Source organism: Canis lupus, chromosome 1 (assembly GCF_003254725.2).
Source record: "Canis lupus dingo isolate Sandy chromosome 1, ASM325472v2, whole genome shotgun sequence".
Taxonomy (NCBI): Eukaryota; Metazoa; Chordata; class Mammalia; order Carnivora; family Canidae; genus Canis; species Canis lupus.
In genome coordinates, this window is record NC_064243.1 from 64948818 (window position 1) to 64968517 (window position 19700).

The 19700-nt window shown below is 36.6% G+C and overlaps 1 protein-coding gene across 4 annotated transcripts in view; it reads left to right on the forward strand.

Annotated features, from left to right (window-relative positions):
- Positions 1-19700, forward strand: part of TRMT11 (tRNA methyltransferase 11 homolog) — a 56268-nt gene that overhangs the window by 31069 nt on the left and 5499 nt on the right. For 3 of the 4 annotated variants that reach the window (XM_049115276.1, XM_025422953.3, XM_025422955.3), the window contains exon 12: positions 5447-5567. The exons of the other annotated variant lie outside the window; for it this stretch is intronic. In XM_049115276.1, coding sequence (XP_048971233.1) covers positions 5447-5567 — 121 coding nt within the window. The remainder of the gene's footprint in view (positions 1-5446; positions 5568-19700) is intronic. 4 annotated transcript variants of the gene reach the window in all.

The following is a 19700-nucleotide window of genomic DNA, read 5'->3' on the forward strand; positions in this document are numbered from 1 at the left end:
TTATTTTTTTTATTTTGGATGTTTGTCAGGGAAAAGATTTTATCCAGGAATGTGGCTAATGCTCACATGGGAAGACTATGGCATTTACTTCCCTGACTTCATCCCTGGAAAAATTTTTGTCCACATTCTCTGATGTTCATTATTAGACTTCTCTTTTTCCTTCCCTTTATTTTTTTTTTCTGTTTATACTTTTATTTGCATTTATTCTGTGCAGAATTTACTCCCGGGCCATAAGTTTTTGTTTCTTCAGTTTCTTCTGGGATATCCTTTTCTTCTGTGCACCTCCTCTTCTGGTTTAGAAACAGTCTACTCATTTTCAGTAAGGATCATCTCAGTGTGGCAGGGAGCACTCATGTATTGGTTAATCTGACGATGAGCCCTGTAAGTTCTTTGCTGCATCTTGGGGGCTTTATCCACCTGGCTGTGCTTGATGACCAGAAAACCTACATCCAGACCCTTACATTCAGCATACTCCCTGCATTTTTAAGCATGTGCAGTAAAAATTCAGCACTCTTTGGGCCATCAGCTATGTCCAGCCCCACTGTTTGGCCTGGGCACAGCTACCAACTCCACCATTATAGCTACAGAATGGCACACATTGCTTCAGATACTTGGTGGCTTTTTGGATATGCATAGCCTTGATGGCCTGGGCAGTTTCATGTGTGTTCTTAAAGTGGATATGAATATTTGAACCTCTTAATTTGCATAATTTTATAGGGTTTTCTGGGTCGAGTGGATAGCAGCCCTTTTACCTCAGGCTGCTTATGACTAAGATGATCGTCCCTTTAGCCTGATGTGATCTTACTAATGAATTAATAATTTTATTACTGTTAATTTATTAATGAACTTAGTTTGTCTTGTGTTTTTAGGAAATGAATTATTTTAACTTAATGTATTATATGTCATCCAGAATCTTTGTTCTTTTGAAATAGCACAAATATTATTATGAATTTAAGACCAAAATCATCTGCAAAAGGTTGAAATAATGTTTTTGCTTCTGAATTAAACAATTTAAAATTAGTTTGATTATGCTGTATTGAAAATAAAGCTTTTTATTGGACTAAGAATAAAGATTTCATTTTAAAATTGTACCTTCGCCCAGCTTAAGTTTAAAACTTTTATGCTTTTGGTATAGTGAATATAGGCTCTTAGTCCTACTATTGAATTCGTTTATTCAACCGAATTCTGTTATATGATTCAAGTTTAAAAATAACGGGCCCCTGGATGTCTCAGTCCGTTAAGCATCTGCCTTCGGCTCAGGTCATGATCCTGGAGTCCCCCATCTAGCCTTGGGTTGGGCTCCCTGCTCAGCAGGGAGTCCTCTTGTCTCTTGCCCTCTCCCTGTCCCCCCAACTCATGCATGTAAGCACGTGTGTGTGCTCTCTTTCTCTCTCTCAACCATCTCTCAATAAAATCTTTAAAAAAAAAGAATTACATATTGTAATCAAGTTTAATATTAATTCTTTAAACCTAGGGCATTTTGAAAAATGTAAGACATAATAAAAATAAAGTGCCACCTAAATGCTTAGTTATTTGTGAAGGATTGTCAGAGCTTCAAATAGAAAAAGGATTTTCTATTTGGCAATTTAAATTGCAGTGAAGAAATTGCTACTCAACAAACTTGCCATATTTCCTCGAGTATAGATTTTCCCCATCCAATCCAATTTTAGTATATTGGATTTTTTTTTGCCAGCATTAAGATGCTTTGTAGACTTTGTATCTTTTCACCTTTCTTTTTCTGTCCCCATTGCTTGATAAAACATTTCTTCATTCCTCAGCTGATAAAATTCTAGTTATCTTTCAAGACCTAACTTAACTGTCACTGCCTCTGTGATACTTTTCCAACCCTTCTCAGCAGAATTACTCTTTCATCTGTGCTCTCTCATAGTAGTTTATTCTTCTCACTCATAGAGACTGACCGCATAGAATTACTGTAAACTGTTGGTATTTATGGGTTTATTATTCAGTTTCAGCTTCTTGCAAGTGACCCTGAGGATCTGTGTGATACTCATTTGGATGGCATAAGTTCAACTCCCATGTGTTTGATGTTACAGGAATTGCTAAGCTACTGAGTGCTGTGAGTGCAGCTGTCTGCTTTATGTGGCCATATAATATTGTTTTCTAATTGGCATTATAAACAGAGAACTCTCTTGAGGTGATTAGAAACTGCATTTCTTTTTTTTTGTTTTTTTAAGATTTTATTTATTCATGAGAGACACAGGCAAAGGGAGAAGCAGGCTCCACGCAGGGAGCCGGATGTGGGACTCGATCCCAGGTCTCTAGGATCACGCCCTGGGCTAAAGGCGGTGCTAAACCGCTGAGCCACCCAGGCTGCCCAGAAACTGCATTTCTTTGTGAAAGATGTCCTTTAATAGAAAATCTCACTGCTCTGCTTGTGATAGAAATGCTGACAAAGAAGCTTTAATAAAGTATGTCCCAGGGGGCACCTGGGTGGCTCCAGTGGTTGAGCATCTGCCTTTGGCTCAGGTCATGATCCCAGGATCCTGGGATCGAGTCCCGCCCACATCAGGCCCCTCTCAGGGAGCCTGCTTCTCCCTCTGCTTATGTCTCTGTCTCTCTGTGTCTCTCATGAATAAATAAATAAAATCTTAAAAAGAAACATGTCCCAGTATAGGATTTGGGGGATACATTTTTTCCAGTTTTATCAGGAAATAATTGACATACATCACTATAAATTTAAGGCCTATATAGCATGATAGTTTGATTTACATTGGGGATAAACTTTAGTAACATGAATTTTGGAGTGGCTCAGAGCAGTGAACATGTTTTTCATCTCTTAATTGGGAACCAAGAAAAAGTGATCCCTTGAACTGTTTTTAGTGAGTGCTCTAATCAGGCAAAAATGTGTTTCTCAAATGGGAGGTGAAATTCTAATGACATTTGGAAATAGCTTGAAGTGTAAAGATTCATAGGAAAATAAGTGTCAAAATTGATTCATGGAAAAACTAGGGGCCTATGTGCACAGTTTTACTTTTAAAAAATATATAATCATATATCATGAAAGTCACCCTTGTTACATCCACAAAGTTGTGCAACCATCACCACTTTCTAATTCTGGAACATTTTTGTCACCCCAAAAGAAACCCCATACACATAAGCAATCACTACCACTTCTGCCCCTGGCAGCCACTTATCTGTCTCTCTGGACTTGCCTATTGTGGCTGATTCAGGTTTTAAATAGATGTTTGGATTGTAGGGCTATAGTAATAAAAATGAAATGAAGATAGCATACCCTACTATCATAATGGCTCAGGCATAGTACAGGTTTATGGTTACTACTTAACAGTTTGCACAGTTCATTGCAGTATGTTGGGTATGAAATATGTTAGGAAATATAAAGAATTTTTTGTTACCTGATATTTTTAAATTCTTAGTATGGTAAAAATTATGCTAAATTGATTGGTTTTAGTATAATAGGGTAGTGGTTATAAACAAGCTTGTTGATGATAATGATGACCCAAATGATGTTCTTTCATTCTTTTTTTTTTCTTTCATTCTTAAACTCAAAGATCAAGCTGAAAAGATAATCTAAGACACCATTGTTTTTCTGCTTTTAAGCAAAATGCCTGGTGACTCAGTTTCAACAGCTTAGCATCATTTGTGTCATCAGTATCAATTAAACTTACATTGGTTTTGTACTTTTAGATTTGATTTTAAATTTGTTTTGGTTTTATAGTTATAAGGGATATAAGCGTATGGACTTTATATCACACTTAGGCTTTCTAGATCTTTAAGTCACTTTTAATAAGAGTACTTCAGGTCAACTCTGCCAGGAAATAAGATTTTTTTTCTCCTTTAGAAAAGGGAGCATAACTGAGTTTGACTACTGCTGTTTCAGACATCTACAAACCCTGCTTTTTCTAGCTTAAGGTCAAGGCTATATCTTCTCCTGTTAATCATGGTGTAGAATGTATTGCTTCATACCATAAATACTTCATGTGAAGACTCCAGATTTGATGTCAACTAATGTTATGAGAAATACATTTCTGGCTATCAGGTGAACATTAGAAAAATGTTAGATCAGAAAAAAACTGAACTGGTCATTACTTACTGGAAAGCCCTAAGGAAGGATGCAGAGAATGACTTCAAGAGAATTCTTTCCACTGATAATACAATGAAGTGCATTATGAATACTGCTTGATAAGTGGGTGATGAAGGTTTCAAGCATGTGGTTGAGGTAATGAGGGAGAGCTCACTGAAGGTCAGAGGGGCTAGAGAAGTCAGTCAAAGAGCGGTAGTGAAGACAATGTTGATGCATTGGAATGGGCTAGCTGAGACTGGTGGTCCTTTACAGGAAATGCTAATTGGCACCTTTCCCATTTTGGACCAGAACTTCAAAATTTCCCATACAATAAATGTTTGCAGAGACTACGTAGAAAGGTATCAAGATTTCCAAAGGAAAAGATAAAAAATGGCAATTTACAATGTCCTTTACCCATACCTAGGGAGCCCCTGTCCACTGCTGTTCTTCAGAATTCTCCATAGTTGTTTCCTCCTCATCTGTCACCTGTTTCTTCTGCCAGGAATGATGCCATCAACGTGTTCTGAACTATGGCAGTCTGACTGTTCTGCTTTCCCGGTGTCCTCCTCTCCATTCACGTAGCACATGAGTTGCGTAGCAGCAGTCACCACTGTTCATTATCGTGGATTTGATTTTATTTCATGGTTAAGGTGACCATGTAGTGTTTATTTTATTGGTAGCCTATTTGAATAATCTTATACATAACTTTGATCCTGTATTTACAAAGTTAATAGCGGTTTCAAGGTGCCATTAAAATTTTGCAGGGACACTTCATTTTATAGGGAAAGTATATGCCGATTGGACATTATTCTTTGGGAATTAATAAAAATCTCCAAATGAATCAGTCCCTCATGAAAGTCAAGGAGTTGTGGAATATATTTCTGTCCTATATGCTCTTGTGGAATCCGTTAGCGTGGACATTGTCTTGTATTTTTGTGATTTAAATGCTTGGTATTCTTCCGTAGAGCATACTTGCATTTTCTCTCATACTCATTCTACAGGGAAAATTATTTAAACTACTTTTTTCAGGGGATCCCTGGGTGGCTCAGCGGTTTGGTGCCTGCCTTTGGCCCGGGGCGTGATCCTGGAGACCCGGGATTGAGTCCTGCATCGGGCTCCTGGCATGGAGCCTGCTTCTCCCTCTGCCTGTGTCTCTGTCTCTGTCTCTCTCTCTATCATGAATAAATAAATAAAATCTTTTAAAAAAATAAACTACTTTTTTCAGATGTGGTAATGTTTAAATACTTTGCTTTTTAAAAATACAGATTATTCATAGGTTATAGGGACAGTTAGTCTATGTGAAATAAAATGGGGGGACGTCCATACGGCATTGGATAACCCTGTGACGATCCTGTGTGGGGTGTGCATGTGAGTGCTCCTAAAAGTCAGCTGTTCTTTCTTCAGATATACTGAAGAGATGGTACCCTGGCACCCTTGCCTGAAACTTATTAGCAACTGTGAGCAGAAGCTTTCCAGTCACACATCGAGGCGCTTGATAACAATGGAAAAGGTGAAGAAATTTGAGGTAAATTATCCTAGTATCTTTGGGGTAAATTCTGGAAGAATCCAAAGGAGATTTTTGTAGTTTTCCTGTAATGGAGTCTGGAATTGCTAAGTCCTTGGTTTTTAAAAAGCTGTCGAATTCAGGAAGAGGCAGAAGTTCAAGAGGTTTGTGGGATTTGATGGGATTCAGAGGGTAGGAGTTGGATACAGAAATTGGGTAGCAGCATAGAAATAGAAGCTCACCTTCACTTCTCATCTTTGCTATGAACACAGTTAAAAAACACAGACACACACTCACACTTAAACAACTGTTGTCTAATGAGCAGTCTACTGGAGACTATTTTTTTCTCCAAAAGCAAAACCTACTTGATTGCATACTATTCTCAAGAGAAAAATATCACTTTATATAATGGAGAAAGTAATTGGCCGTCATCTTAGGGCCTAGCACTCGTGCTCGCTCGCTCGCTCTTTCTCTCTCTCCCTCTGACACACACACAATTCTTGAGAAGAACAAAACATTGGTTATTTCATATCCAGATCAGAATTGATATGAATAATGCCTCATAATGGAGCTTAATTAAATCTACAGAATGCTCCCTGGGCTGTACTAACGTGGACTGACAACCACAGCTTTCCCAAGTTCACTAAACTTGAGCGAGCCCCATCTTTGCTTTTGATCTGTAGAGTACGCAGAAAAGAACAGTGTTACTGCCTGAAGATTTTGTGATATTTATCTCCATGTATGGTTTTTTTCATCTAATTCATAGCTTATGGATTCTTTCACAGTAATGAAAACTAATATTCATATGGTGCTTTTTGAATATAGTATTATATAATTCTTGTTTTCTTTTGTGCTTTTAATTTTCATTTGCTGTCTGTCTGTAATGTAGACCCTTATTACCACATACCTGGTTTGTGCTGATCGTCTCCTTGTCAATGATCTCTTTTCCATTTTTCACATCTCTAGTTCTTAATTGTTAAATGACTCTTCCTAAAGCACTGCATTCATTATGTCACTTCTTTATGCCAAAAGCTTAATGGCTCATCTTCATTACTGAGTAAGATTCAATATGACGTAAACTTTCTTTGGTAATCAGGCTCCGATATCAGGGCATTTCAGAAAGCTTAAGCCATTTATGTATATAAATAGTTGAATCATGTTCACTCAGGGGTGGTTGTATATGTATTTATGTATTTATATACAGTTGTAGGTGATATAATTAACATAAGTGTCTGGTTGTCACTTTTATTTTTATTTTATTTTTTTTTAAATTTTTATTTATTTATGATAGTCACACAGAGAGAGAGAGAGAGAAAGAGAGAGAGAGGCAGAGACACAGGCAGAGGGAGAAGCAGGCTCCATGCACCGGGAGCCTGACATGGGATTCGATCCTGGGTCTCCAGGATCGCGCCCTGGGCCAAAGGCAGGCGCCAAACCGCTGCGCCACCCAGGGATCCCTGGTTGTCACTTTTAAAACAAGTTTATATTCAAATGATATCCATGGGGTGGCATCTTGTACTCGTTATATTTATGTCTTAATTATTCAGTATTTTGAAACTTTTAGATTTACATTTAAAGAAATGTATTAATATTAAACAGTTATTTTGCTGTACAGTGACACCTTGCTTTTCTTCAAATTGTTTTACTGGACTTTGGTGCTCACATTTTAGCACACTGGTCATTTAATTGTTGTTCCTTGGAAATCACAACCTGTTCCAAGGATGATGATCTACCATTAAATATTTAAAACATTTAAGAAATTTAAAATGATAAAAGAGGGGTTTCCAAATTGTTTGACACAATGACAGCCTTCAGAAGTGACAGTTTTGGATGGACAATGTTTATTTGGATATACAGTAGAAGTCCTTTTAACTAACCTCCATTTCAAACTCAGTTGATTAACCAGTACTGGCCATTTTTGTCCTAAAACACCAGTATTTATGCCTGTAACATGACATATACTTCCAGCTGATTGGAAGAGTTGCTTGATCTCTGCTGTGTCTGGAGGCTTCTGTACCTACCAGCTCAATTGCCTGTTTGCCGAGTCATTTGTGTTTGTTGTGGGAACTGTTTAAGCCATGTTTGTTATGGTAATTATGTAGTCTAACTAAGTGCTATCTTGACCAGTGAAATGTGAGTGTGAGAATAAAGTTGCCATTTCTATAAAAGCCAAGTGGAATATTTCAGAGAAATAGGTTAAATTGAGTTGCTAGGAAGACTCTTGGACTGGGGGTGGGAGAGATGACTATAAAAGAATGGAAAGAAGTTAGCTCAATCTAAGTTTCTCTACCCCAATTGCTCTGTAAGAGTCTTTAAGTTCTTGCATCATTTTACAGAAGCCAAAGCTGGAAATCTTTGTGGGTCTTGATTCTATATCAACAGATTATAAGTGAATATATAATTTTTTAACCTAAGATGTTCAGCATATTTACAAAACATTTTCATGTTTTTTCCTGATTTTACTGACGTTTTCAATTAACTCATATTAGTCTGTTTGAGCTGCTGTACCAGAATACTGTAGACTGAGTGGCTTAAATAACAGAAGTTTATTTTCTTACAGTTCATGAGGCTAGAAGTCCAAGGTCAAGGTGCCAGCAGGTGTGGTTTCTGGTGAGACCTCTCTTGCTGGATTGCAGACAGCCACCTTCTTGCTATGTCCTCTGTGTGCACATACTCTTGGTTTCTCTCTCTCCATACGTAAACATCAGTCCTATTGGATTTGAGCCCCACCCTTATCTATTTTAACTTCAGTTATCTCCTTTAAGGCTCAGTCTCCAAGTCCAGTCATACTGGGGTTTAGGGCTTCAGTATATGAATATTTGGGGAGTCACAATTCAGTCCATAACACTAAAAATTACCAACATCTATCACAGTGAATAAGAGGCTTCTGTTGCATGTTAGAGATGCTTTTTTCATACTCTTCCAGTCAGTTACTTCTCATGTATGTTTATCTTTTAATATTTTGAAGAAAGTAAGGTATTTGATAATTTAACTTAGTAACACTGCAGCTCTTAGAAATCATAGCACTTAATGTAATTATTTGAGTTAGTAATAACATGTGCCAGACACATGAGTAATACATGTAAAAAAATAGAAATAGTACCTGTAGATTTTGTAGTTGTCTTATATTAAAATGAATGACATCAGCATTCTTTATTTTGTGGCCTCCATAAATAGTACTTGCACCATATGATGGTTGTGATGTTCGAAGAAAATATAAAGGACTCTAGTAATTAACGGGGCCACATACTAAAGCAGTCATTTCTATCTTAATGGCATAATTGAAACCTGTTGTCAACAATTTTTGCATTTGCTTTCCTTTATTTAAGAAAAATCTTTTTTCTGGTACTTTTTCCAGGTTTATAATATTTATATTATTTCAGTAGGCAGATATTTGGATAGCATAAAAATGCTAAGTAAGGGCACACACCTTAGGTAATTTTTATTTTATTTTTTATTTTATTTTTATTTTTTGATATTTTTAAACCTATAAAGAGAATGTTAGTTAATTCTTGTTTGTTTTTATTATTTTACTTTGGTCCTTTTTAAATTGATTTAAAAATAAGGAAAAACTCTAGTGCTCAAATAATTTTTTGAAAGTCTTCACTTTATATAAGTTCAAATTTAATCAGTGAGTTTTAGCAGTACGCAGTGTACTGTAACCGAAAATACTTCGTCATGTTAAATCATGTTTGGTTTTGAATTAATCACCTCATTTCTACCTTCTGTTTGTATGGAGAGGACTGTATATAATTGCAGCAAGATCTCAGTCCTTTATAATGCAAGTGATGACACAGAATTGTCAAACAGTTCTCATACGCCCCTAACAAATTACTCTCGGCCTTGTTCAGCGTTGTTGACTTTGGCAATGGAAGACTATTAATTGTAGATTTTTACACTCTGGTGTACTATCTCTCTGCATTTTTGGTTTGTCACTTGTGTTAGGTTTAAATTCAGTATAACTTTTGGCCCGCTTGATTCATTGTTATAAAGTGTTCTCCCTCTCACCATGTAAAATGTAACCTTAAGTTATAAATGGGAAAACTGTCTAAAGAATGTAGGTATTTTATAAAATTTTGTATCTTTTTACTAGTTTTGCTCTAGTTTTTAGACTTGCTTATTGAGCATTAGTAGTAAAGAAGAGAATTTTTGCTACCCCTGTTAATGAAAATGTCTTATAAGAGGAGCCACTATTCCCTATTGATAGAGTGTGAAAGAGAAGGGAATGATGATTAATGCTTTGATGCTGCTTATTGTTACAAAGCTTTCATACCTATCTTGTTGTTTTATTTTGCTAATTTTAGAGACTAGGAAGTAGCTGAGTAGAGACCAAACTCTTCTTTGTACTTGAAACTCTTTCTTTGACCTTTTTTTTAATGCATCATGTTGCCTCTTTACCAAGACAGTTTCTGCCTTTGGAATATGCCAAGGTTAAAAGGCAGATATTCTTGAGTGGCATATTTCTAGTTTCTTTTAAAAATCATTTTTCCTCATTGTTCATGGGGCCATGGTAGAATGGGATTTGTTTTACTTGAATTCATTTTTCCTGTTGATACAACATGTAGTTGATGCTGCTATATATAGTTGTGGTCACAGTGGTTACTCTTATAAAACATTTTTCTCATATGAAGTTCGTTGGAAAAAAAAAATGCTGATTTCCAGAGTTGTCCAGAACAGATCAGAATATGAGTGTAATAGTTACATCTTTGGTGAAAATCACCTAAAACGATACTGTCCACCTTTTCCAATCATGCACTTGGACAAAAGAGTACCCAAAGTAGTCATTTTTGAGATTTCCTTAAAATCTTTTTTTTTTAAACATTCATGCAGCTTTTAAAGGCGATTCTGTAGTATGTTTAAGTTTGTAAAAAAAAAAAAAATGGGGATCCCTGGGTGGCGCAGCGGTTTGGCGCCTGCCTTTGGCCCAGGGCGCGATCCTGGAGACCCGGGATCGAATCCCACGTCGGGCTCCCGGTGCATGGAGCCTGCTTCTCCCTCTGCCTGTGTCTCTGCCTCTCTCTCTCTCTCTCTCTGTGACTATCATAAATAAATAAAAATTAAAAAAAAAAAAAAAAAAAAAAAAAAAAAAAAAAAATGTATCTTAAGTTGCCATTGCGCTACACAGGCCATCATGTGCTGTTTGTTTTGTGGCTTATCTGACACGCTACCTTAGAGTGATTTGAGAAGTGCTGAAGTCTAGGTAAGTTGAATTCCAGGTATTATATGGGCACTAATTTAGACTAAAGTTATGTAAGTCAGTTGTAATTATTTTTTACAGCCAGCCAATATGGTTCAGATGATTTAAAATAGAGAATATTGGGAGGTCATAGTGGCAGGTGATGAGAATTAATGTTAATTTTTTAAAATTTGGACTGAACAAAGAGTCCACTAATATGAAGCTGATGAATGCTTCATTAATCAGAATAGAAGGTGACCAAAGCTGAGGGATTTGACTTAAGGACCAAAAGATTTTGAAGTTGTGGAGAGAGAAAAAAACCATTTTTTTTTAAAGATTTTATTTATTCATGAGAGACACAGAGAGAGAGAGGCAGGCTCCATGCAGGGAGCCCGATGTGGGACTCGATCCTGGTCTCCAGGATCACACCCTGGGCTGAAGGCAGCGCTAAACCACTGAACCGCCCGGGCTGCAGGAGAAAGAACCATTAACATTATAACATGTTTTAAATGAGGAAGGGAGAGAAGAGACTCCAAGGTCAGTTGTTTGAGAAAATGACTTATGGATGACTTGAAGTAGAAGAAATTAGTCTTTGTGATAAGTAGTTTACATGGTAGAATGATAGTAGTGTTGCTAATCATAAACTGGTGGTTTGGTGACATAATGCTTGTGCCTATTTTGTTATGTTTTATCTCTTCTCAGGATTAATGCTGCTACTTGTTTTGGCAACTATTTGAATTAAAGGTGGTTTCCCCTGGCCGACCTTTCTTTCTGAAATAGTTTGTTTTTTGCCTATCTCATGCCAGGACAGTAGATATTTTCCTTTTGATTAGAGCTATGAAAGATTAGAGATGAGGTGTGAAATATTTCAGTCATACAACATGCCTAGTGGGCAGGAGACGCAACTTCATGGAGATGCTACTTCATTTATCAGTAAGAAAAATAAGACTGGGGTGACACTAAGTAAGAACATGGTAATTAGATATGAGCTTTAATGGAGGTCCTAATAGAGTACGGTATTCATTACCATCAAAATGTGTATGTATGAGAGACAGAGAAAGACCCAGAAAGAATCATTTAAAAAATTACTTGTGTAGTAAGTCAGAAGGAAACCATTTGTATTATCTATAAATTATGTTTTGACCTGAGATCTTTGAAAAAGGCTTGTAAGAGTAGAAAGTAGATAGAAGCCTGGTGATGCAGCATATCATGTTGGATTAAGTTTTAAGAACTATGTTATCTACTTATCTCAGGTTACCTTGTCCTGAATGGCTTGCTTTAGCTGTTAATGGTACTTTTCCTTGAATTTACATCTTAGAGGGTCATCATTTGACTTTTTCTTTTATACATCTGCAACTAACCGATTTTGCCAAACAAACTGGGTATTTTGTAAGTTAATACTGTTCATAATGGTTTTAAATTATTGTTTCTGGTAAACCAAGAAGAAGCAAGCAAGCAAGATTACCTTCCTGCTCCAGGAAGGTAATCATTTAAGATATCTGGATTCTAGTACATATCTCTTTTATTTGCAGGAAAAATACAGTTCTCTGAAGGTGACAGAGCATCTGTTATTATGCTCTAGCTATAATGATTATATTTTTGAGCTGTGATAATAAAACAGTCTTTAATATACTCATGTCATATTATAGGATCTTAGAGGTCAGTTGCAAAATACAAGGTATGATCTGGGAGTTGCAAAGTATGAATGATTTAGGGAAATGGGAAGTTTAAGTATGGAGTCTGCATGATCCTCTGGAGCTTCTTTTAAAATTCTTGTATGGCAGATTTCCTACTTGTTTTTTTTTTTTTTTTCTTTATTTATGATATGGTTAACTTAGAATTATCTTTCTGGTACTTGTCAAATCCAAACATGAACATATATGTCTTCTCCCTCCATGACCTACCAAGAATACACCCTGAAATTTTGAAGCATATATTTTTTCTGCCTAAAACATAAGTGTAGGGCAGCCCTGGTGGCTCAGCAGTTTAGCGCCGCCTTTAGCCCAGGGTGAGATCCTGGAGACCCGGGATTGAGTCCCATGTCAGGCTCCTTGCATGAAGCCTGCTTCTACTTCTGCCTGTGTCTCTGCTTCTCTCTCTCTCTCTCTCTCTATGTCTTCCAGGCAGGCAGGCAGGCAGGCAGGCAGGCAGAAATAAATAAATAAATAAATAAATAAATAAATAAATAAATAAATAAATAAATAAAATCTTAAAAAAAACCCATAAGTGTATAGTTTAATGAATAATTATGAAGTGAACATCTGTGTAACCACCACCAAGGTTAGGATTACAGTACCTCAGAAGCACCCCTTTTGGTGGCTGTTTCTGATCATAAACACTTCTTCCTGTAGGTATAACCAGTAATCTGACTGTTATGGTGATAACTTTCTTGCTTTCCTTTCTAGTATTGTTGCTATTGAATTGATCTGTAAACAAAGTAATTTGCTTGTATCAGATCTTTATGGAAATCCATGTGTATTTTTGTTAATTTTTCTTTTAATGGATTGTGACAGCTTAGAAAAGTCAACTAAAAGAATAGTCTCCAAATTAAAGCAAAAGAATATGTATGCTGGTGCATATTTTGGTCTGTTATATTCATCTTTTGCTACTTACTTACTTAGTTTTAGTTAAATATTTGGACATATTAACTAATAAGTTGTATTTCATTTTTATCTGGTGTGTTAGCCCTGTATTCTTTTAATATTTGAGATTAAGTTTTGAATTTTATGAAGTTCATGTATTTCTAGTGGAGAGCATGTAGGAAGTACTTCTAGTTCTGTATCGTCATGATAGCATGAATATCCATGATGGTCTTTTTACAGTTAGAAATTATGTGCTGAGTGCCTGATGTCAAAGTTGAACCACTAAATGTTATTCATTTTCAAAATTCAGTGAAGATTTTAATATATTTTAAAATATTTTTTAAAAGTATAGATTATATATGAATACTTAATTTAGGGATAAAGATTTCTACCCTTACCTTGTTACCATTAAGAATAATGCTAGAGGTTTCTCTTCAGAGTATTGGATGCCAGACTTTTGACCTGCTTGTCCTTGGTTTGGAAATGGCCTAGTGCTGTTTATAGTTGTATAACTTTAGCACAAGTGGTTTCTATAGCTACTGTCCAGTACCAGATGTAGAACAGTGGGAAGGTTTGATAAGGGGAGCAGGATTTTTAAACAAAAGCCGGACATGGGTAATTACCCTGACGCTGAACTGAGGCCCCTTATATTCAGCACTGTCATTTACCTTTCATTTCATTCTCAATTGATTACAAGAAGGAAAATCTACCCACTGTTTTACTCTTCCATCTCTTTGCATTCTTCCTCTCACCTTATTTAAGAATGTGTATCATAGCTTTAATCCATTTCAACAATACATGAGTGAGTCTTTCTTGATAAAGTTAGATGAGCATTGTTATTTTGGTGGCTTTTGCTGTGACGATAGCATCATTGGTTTTCACTTATCACAGAATAAGTTTCATAAGCCATTTGTACTCAGTTGTTTGCAATGAAACTGCTGTTTTGTATAAACTACTGTCACTCTGAGAATATAAATGACTTCAGGTTAATACTAGTGAGGTAGAAGAAATCATTATCTCATTATCAGCAACTGTCAGTAAGTAAAAAAGAAAGAAAGAAAGAAAGAAAGAAAGAAAGAAAGAAAGAAAGAAAGAGAAAGGAAGGAAGGAAGGAAGGGAGGAAGAAAGAAGAAAGAAAGAAGAAAGGAAAGAAAGAAAGAGAAAGAAAGAAAGAAAGAAAGAAAGAAAGAAAGAAAGAAAGAAAGAAAGAAAAAAAAAAAAAAAAAGGACAACTTAAACCTGACATATAATTATAATAGAAGCCATTCGGAATACTTATGAATGGTTGTAGACTTCTACAGCTTCATCCCCAAACTGACACTTCCCTAGGGGAAATCTCTTTATTTTTAAATGGTAATTTTATACATTGTTATAAAAGGTATACATGTTATACATTGATGAAAAGATATTTTGGAGGAATTCTATAAAAGTAACTCTTTTGGTAGTAAAAGAAAACAGTGAGAGAGAACTTTGGCTTTGGTCAGAATGTGGATGGAGATGGTATAAGCAGTAAAGCGGAGGCTTGTTTATAGTAGAGGCTAGGGTTGGGGGGATCCAGTCTGTAGAAGTGGATGGGGTAGGGGGCAAGGAAGTTGAGGAAACATACCTGATGACTCCCTTATAGTCTGTTAAGAAGGCTGTAAATGTTTACTGGGAGTGAATAAACATTTTAATGTAAGGTCTTGAGGACAGGTGGAATTTTACAAAAGGCACTATGAGAATTGAGAAATAAAGCTGTATCTTTTTTTAAGATTTTATTTATTTATTCATGAGAAATGCAGAGAGAGAGAGGCAGAGACCCAGGCAGAGGGAGAAGCAGGTTCCCTGTGGGGAGCCTGATGCGGGACTCGATCCCAGGACCCCAGGATCACATCTTGAGCTGAAGGCAGACGCTCAACTGCTGAGTCACCCAGGGATCCCCTAAAATTGTATCTTTTAATGATTGTTAAATTCATGTACTTCTCATATTTCTGTATGTTTTCTTTCCCTGACTTGTTTACATGTTCACTGAGGGGAAAGCCCTGGCTTTCATCACTCGGCATGTGTTTATGGGACCATTTGTGTAAGGTGTTGAGGCTAAACAGACCAAGTTATAGTCTTTATCCTTAGAGACCTTGCTAAGTGAGAGAAATGGTCACCCAAACCAGTCCAGCCTCGTGTTTGGTTCTGTAGTGATCTGTGCAAGGTGCTATGTGAACATCAGAGAGTGTCTACCTGAGAAAACAGTGGTCAAGGTCAAGAGGAAGCCAATATTTCAAGCAATGGAAAAGAGGCATGAAAGGGGTTGTGGAGCATTCATGGGTCCCTAGACATTTTAGCATCACTGAAATACTAAGTATTTTGGGGGAGGAATGGTTGGAATCAAAGCTGAACACCAAAAAATGCCTAGGTTGAAGGTCTTTACATACAAAAGAACTTTAAGTTTATCCTTTTGGTGATGGCAAACCATGAGGGGTATCAGTTAGGAGAGTGGCAACAGTTCGTGTTTTATGCAGGCCACTTTGTGTTGTGGAAAGACATGTGATATGAATGTGAACGCTCCTGGCATGGTCATGCAAAGATGATGAAGCTGTAAACTAAGAAAGGTAGAATTGGAGGTTGTAGAGGAGTTAATAGAATTGAGAGTTTTTGGGAGAGGTAGACATGACAGGACTTGACTGATTGGATAACTGGGCTGAGGGTAAAGGAGTTAAGTAACTTCCAGAAATCTGGCTTGAGATACCTGAGTGGGTGATGGTTTCTTGCACATGTTTTTCTCCTTTCCTTGTTCCTCCTGGAGCACATGGGGCAGTGCTCCTTTCCTGGGCTACTGCTGTTGGAGTCTCCCAGCTGCTTTCCCTGCTTCTGCAGTTTCTCCTGCCATTGTGTTTCCTATCTAGTAGCCAGAGTGTCTTTAAGAATGTGTGTAGGTGAGCTCTTGCCTGTGGTCTCATGGCACATTGGTAGTACATCTGAGTCTAGAATACTAGGTACTGAGTGAAGCTCCCCTGCTTAAAATTCATCAGCGACTTTCTGTGGAAGTTCGAATGAAATGCAGGCTCCTTCACATATTCAAGGCCAGCCTGGTTTACTTCTGTCCAGTGTCTTCCATTTCATTGTGTGTCACCTTTGCTTTTGTTTACCAAGTCGTAGCCACACTGGCCTGTCTGAGATTCCTGGAGTGTCATCCTCTCTGTCTAGCCTTGTAGTCTTCTCACATTGTGTTTCCTCTCTTGTTTTGTTCCCTAGTGTTTTCTTCCCCTCTCTTTTTGTGAGTTTAATTCCTCTTTTAGCCCTCAGATAAATATTACTTCTTAGGGAAGCCTTCTTTGTTCATACTCTTTTTTTTTTTTTTTTTTTTTGTTCATACTCTTCACCCTATCTAGCCGAGTGTTTCATTTTCTTATGTTAACTCTTTCTTCCCAGTGTTTAATCACAATTAATAAGTACACGTTTGGGTATATATTCTTTAATGTCTTGTCTTCCATTAGCATATAAGCCCTGTGAATTCACAGATCTTGACGGTTTTGTTCAACTCAACAAATACTTACAGAATGAATAGTAATTGTTCAGGGATTATTTGGGGTCCTCCTTGAATAAAAACAATCAAATTCAAAAATATTTAAACCATCTATTTGAAGGAAGAGTAGGAACAAATAGTTACGGTTTGCTGCAAGTTTTCTGTTTAAAAGTACACGGAATTTTGTCATTACCCTGACATCAATCCTCAGAAATCAGTGGTAAACAAAAACATTTGAATCCCGTGATACCTCGGCCTCATTTCTCTTGAGAAGCAAACCAAAAAGGCAGTCGAATCACCGTATCGTGGAAAATCGTAACACCTTCCATCTGTTTAAGGAGGAGATAACAAAGAATGACAAGTTTCTGGGAGAAAGCAGTAATGAGGATAGTTTCACCTATGTGGAGTTCTCAGTGAAGAATCTATATAGTTCCTTTAAAGTCTGAGCAGTTTATGATGCTCAGTTTGAGAAGCACTCATACATGTATGTATGCTCACAGTATAATTTGGGATGTCATTAGTTCCATTTAAAGTATCCATTTAAAATGTTACTGCAAAACATACAGTTTTGTTTCTTTTCTTGAAAATTTATTCCCATGGAGGTTAAAAATTACTAAATTATAAGGGGCTGGAGTACTTTCCTTGTAATGTCTTTTTTATTCTTTTTCTTACTCTTTTTGTTGTAGAGTTGTAAAAATAGCTTGAATGAGGAATAGCTTGAACAAGGTCTAGCTTATGTCCTTTTTCTTTCTTTGATTAGAGAATAATTTGCAGTTCTAGATTGGACATGGATGCCAGTGATAATACTTTAGAGTCACCAAGGTAGATATGTATTTGTTTATTTCCATATTATTCTTTAAAAAATGAAATGGCGTGAATAAGTGCTAATGTTGCCTGAAGGAAAGTGGCCATCCTGGTCATATTGGTGCTCTGTGACTAGATGTTTACAGCAAGCAGGACTGACAAACGGTGAGGTACGGTGTCAGATATGTGGTCCGCGGTCCTTTAAACTATCAACTCACATCAGCAAATCCCACGGAGAAGGCTTTATCTACTTCAGTCAGCAGAGGGCAGTGTACACATAAAAGTACACCACCGATTGTAAGGCTTCCTTTGGTTTTTTTTGGCAAGTCTGTTAAAATTCCTCGAGTGGTTTATGTTTAGAATTAACAGTACTGATAGGACAGGAAATTGGCTGGGTGGGACAGTGGTTAAGGGGGTTCTGTCTAAAAGCTTAGATCAGAAATATGTGCTACCATAATGTTCCTGTTTTGTGAGGAATATCCTCTAACTGTCAAACTCCATTTTGAGTGACCCACTAATCTGTCATGTAGGAAGTTAACTCTTTAGCTATTGCTTCGATATAATTTCTACTAAAAAAAGATGTGTGATGGAAAAAGCATGGGTTTTGAAGTCTCATCTGGACTGTAGTTCTGCAAATGCTACTCATTGTGTGATCTGTGGCAGATTATTTTAACTCGTTCAGTGTCCATTTCTGTATCCGCAAAATTTAGATAATGATATGTTAGGGAAAGATGCAGAAGATAATTGACTTTTGTAAAACACATGGTTGTAAATATAAGTTGCTTCTTTAAATCAGAACCTGTATATTTCTTGTCATATTTATGCTGTTTGTCTTACAAGGTTAAGTGATAGGTTTGAAAGCAGTATAATTCCATTATGTAGCCATCTGAGACTAGTACAGATTTTCTTGCAGAAACTCTGTTATAAAAAATGGTGGTATGTTCAATAAGGGATTAATAACCAAAATATATAAAGAACTTCTATAGCTCAGTGCCAGAAAAAAAGCAACTTGATTAAGAAATGGACAGAGGACCTGAATAGACATTTTCCAAAGAAGACATGCAATGCAAATGGCCAACAGACACATGAGAAGATGCTCAACATCACTCATCATCAGGGAAATGCAAATCAAAACCATAATGAGATGTTACTTCACACCAGTCAGAATGGCTAGTATCAAAATGGCAAGAAATAACAAGTGTTGGCAAGGATGTGGAGAAACAGGAACCCTCATGCACTGTTGGTGGGAATGTAAATTGGTGCAACCACTGTGGATGACGGTATGGAGGTTCCTCACAAAATTAAAAATAGGAATACCATATGATCCAGTAATTCCACTATTGGATATTTACTCAAAGAGAATAAAAACATGAATTCGAAAAGATATATGCACCCTTCTGTTTATTGCAGCATTATTTTCAATAGCCAAGACATGGAAGCAACCTGGGAATCCGTCAATAGATGAATGAATAAAGAAGATACGGTGTATATCTACAATGAAATACTACTCAGCCATAAAAAGGATGAACCCAGAGGGTATTATGCTAAGTGAAATAAATCAGAGAAAGACAAACACTATATGATTTCACTTAGCTGTGGAATCTAAAAAACAAATGAACAAACAGACTCTTAAACACAGAGAACAAACTGGTGGTTAATAGGGGAAGTGGGTAGGAGGGATGAGCAAAATAGGTGAAGGAGATTAAGAGGTACAAACTTCCAGTTACAAAATAAATAAATGATGACAATGAAGATAGGTACAGCGTAGAAAGTATAGTCAGTAATGCTGTATTGTGTGGTGACTGATGGTGACAGACCCTTATTGTGGGGAGCATTGAGTAATGTATGAGATTGTCGAATCACTATGTTGTACATCTGAAATTAATATAACACTGTATATCCACTATACTTCGGTAATAAAATTCTTAAAATGGTGAGTATCTAAAAAATAGTGTAATTAATAATCTTAATATTTTATTCCTATCTCAACTACTAACATGCTCCAAAATTTAACTAGTAGTCATGAAATCTGGGAAAGATCGTCTGTAATCATTCACTACCATAGTTTTTTCTCTAAGCATTTCCTAATTCCT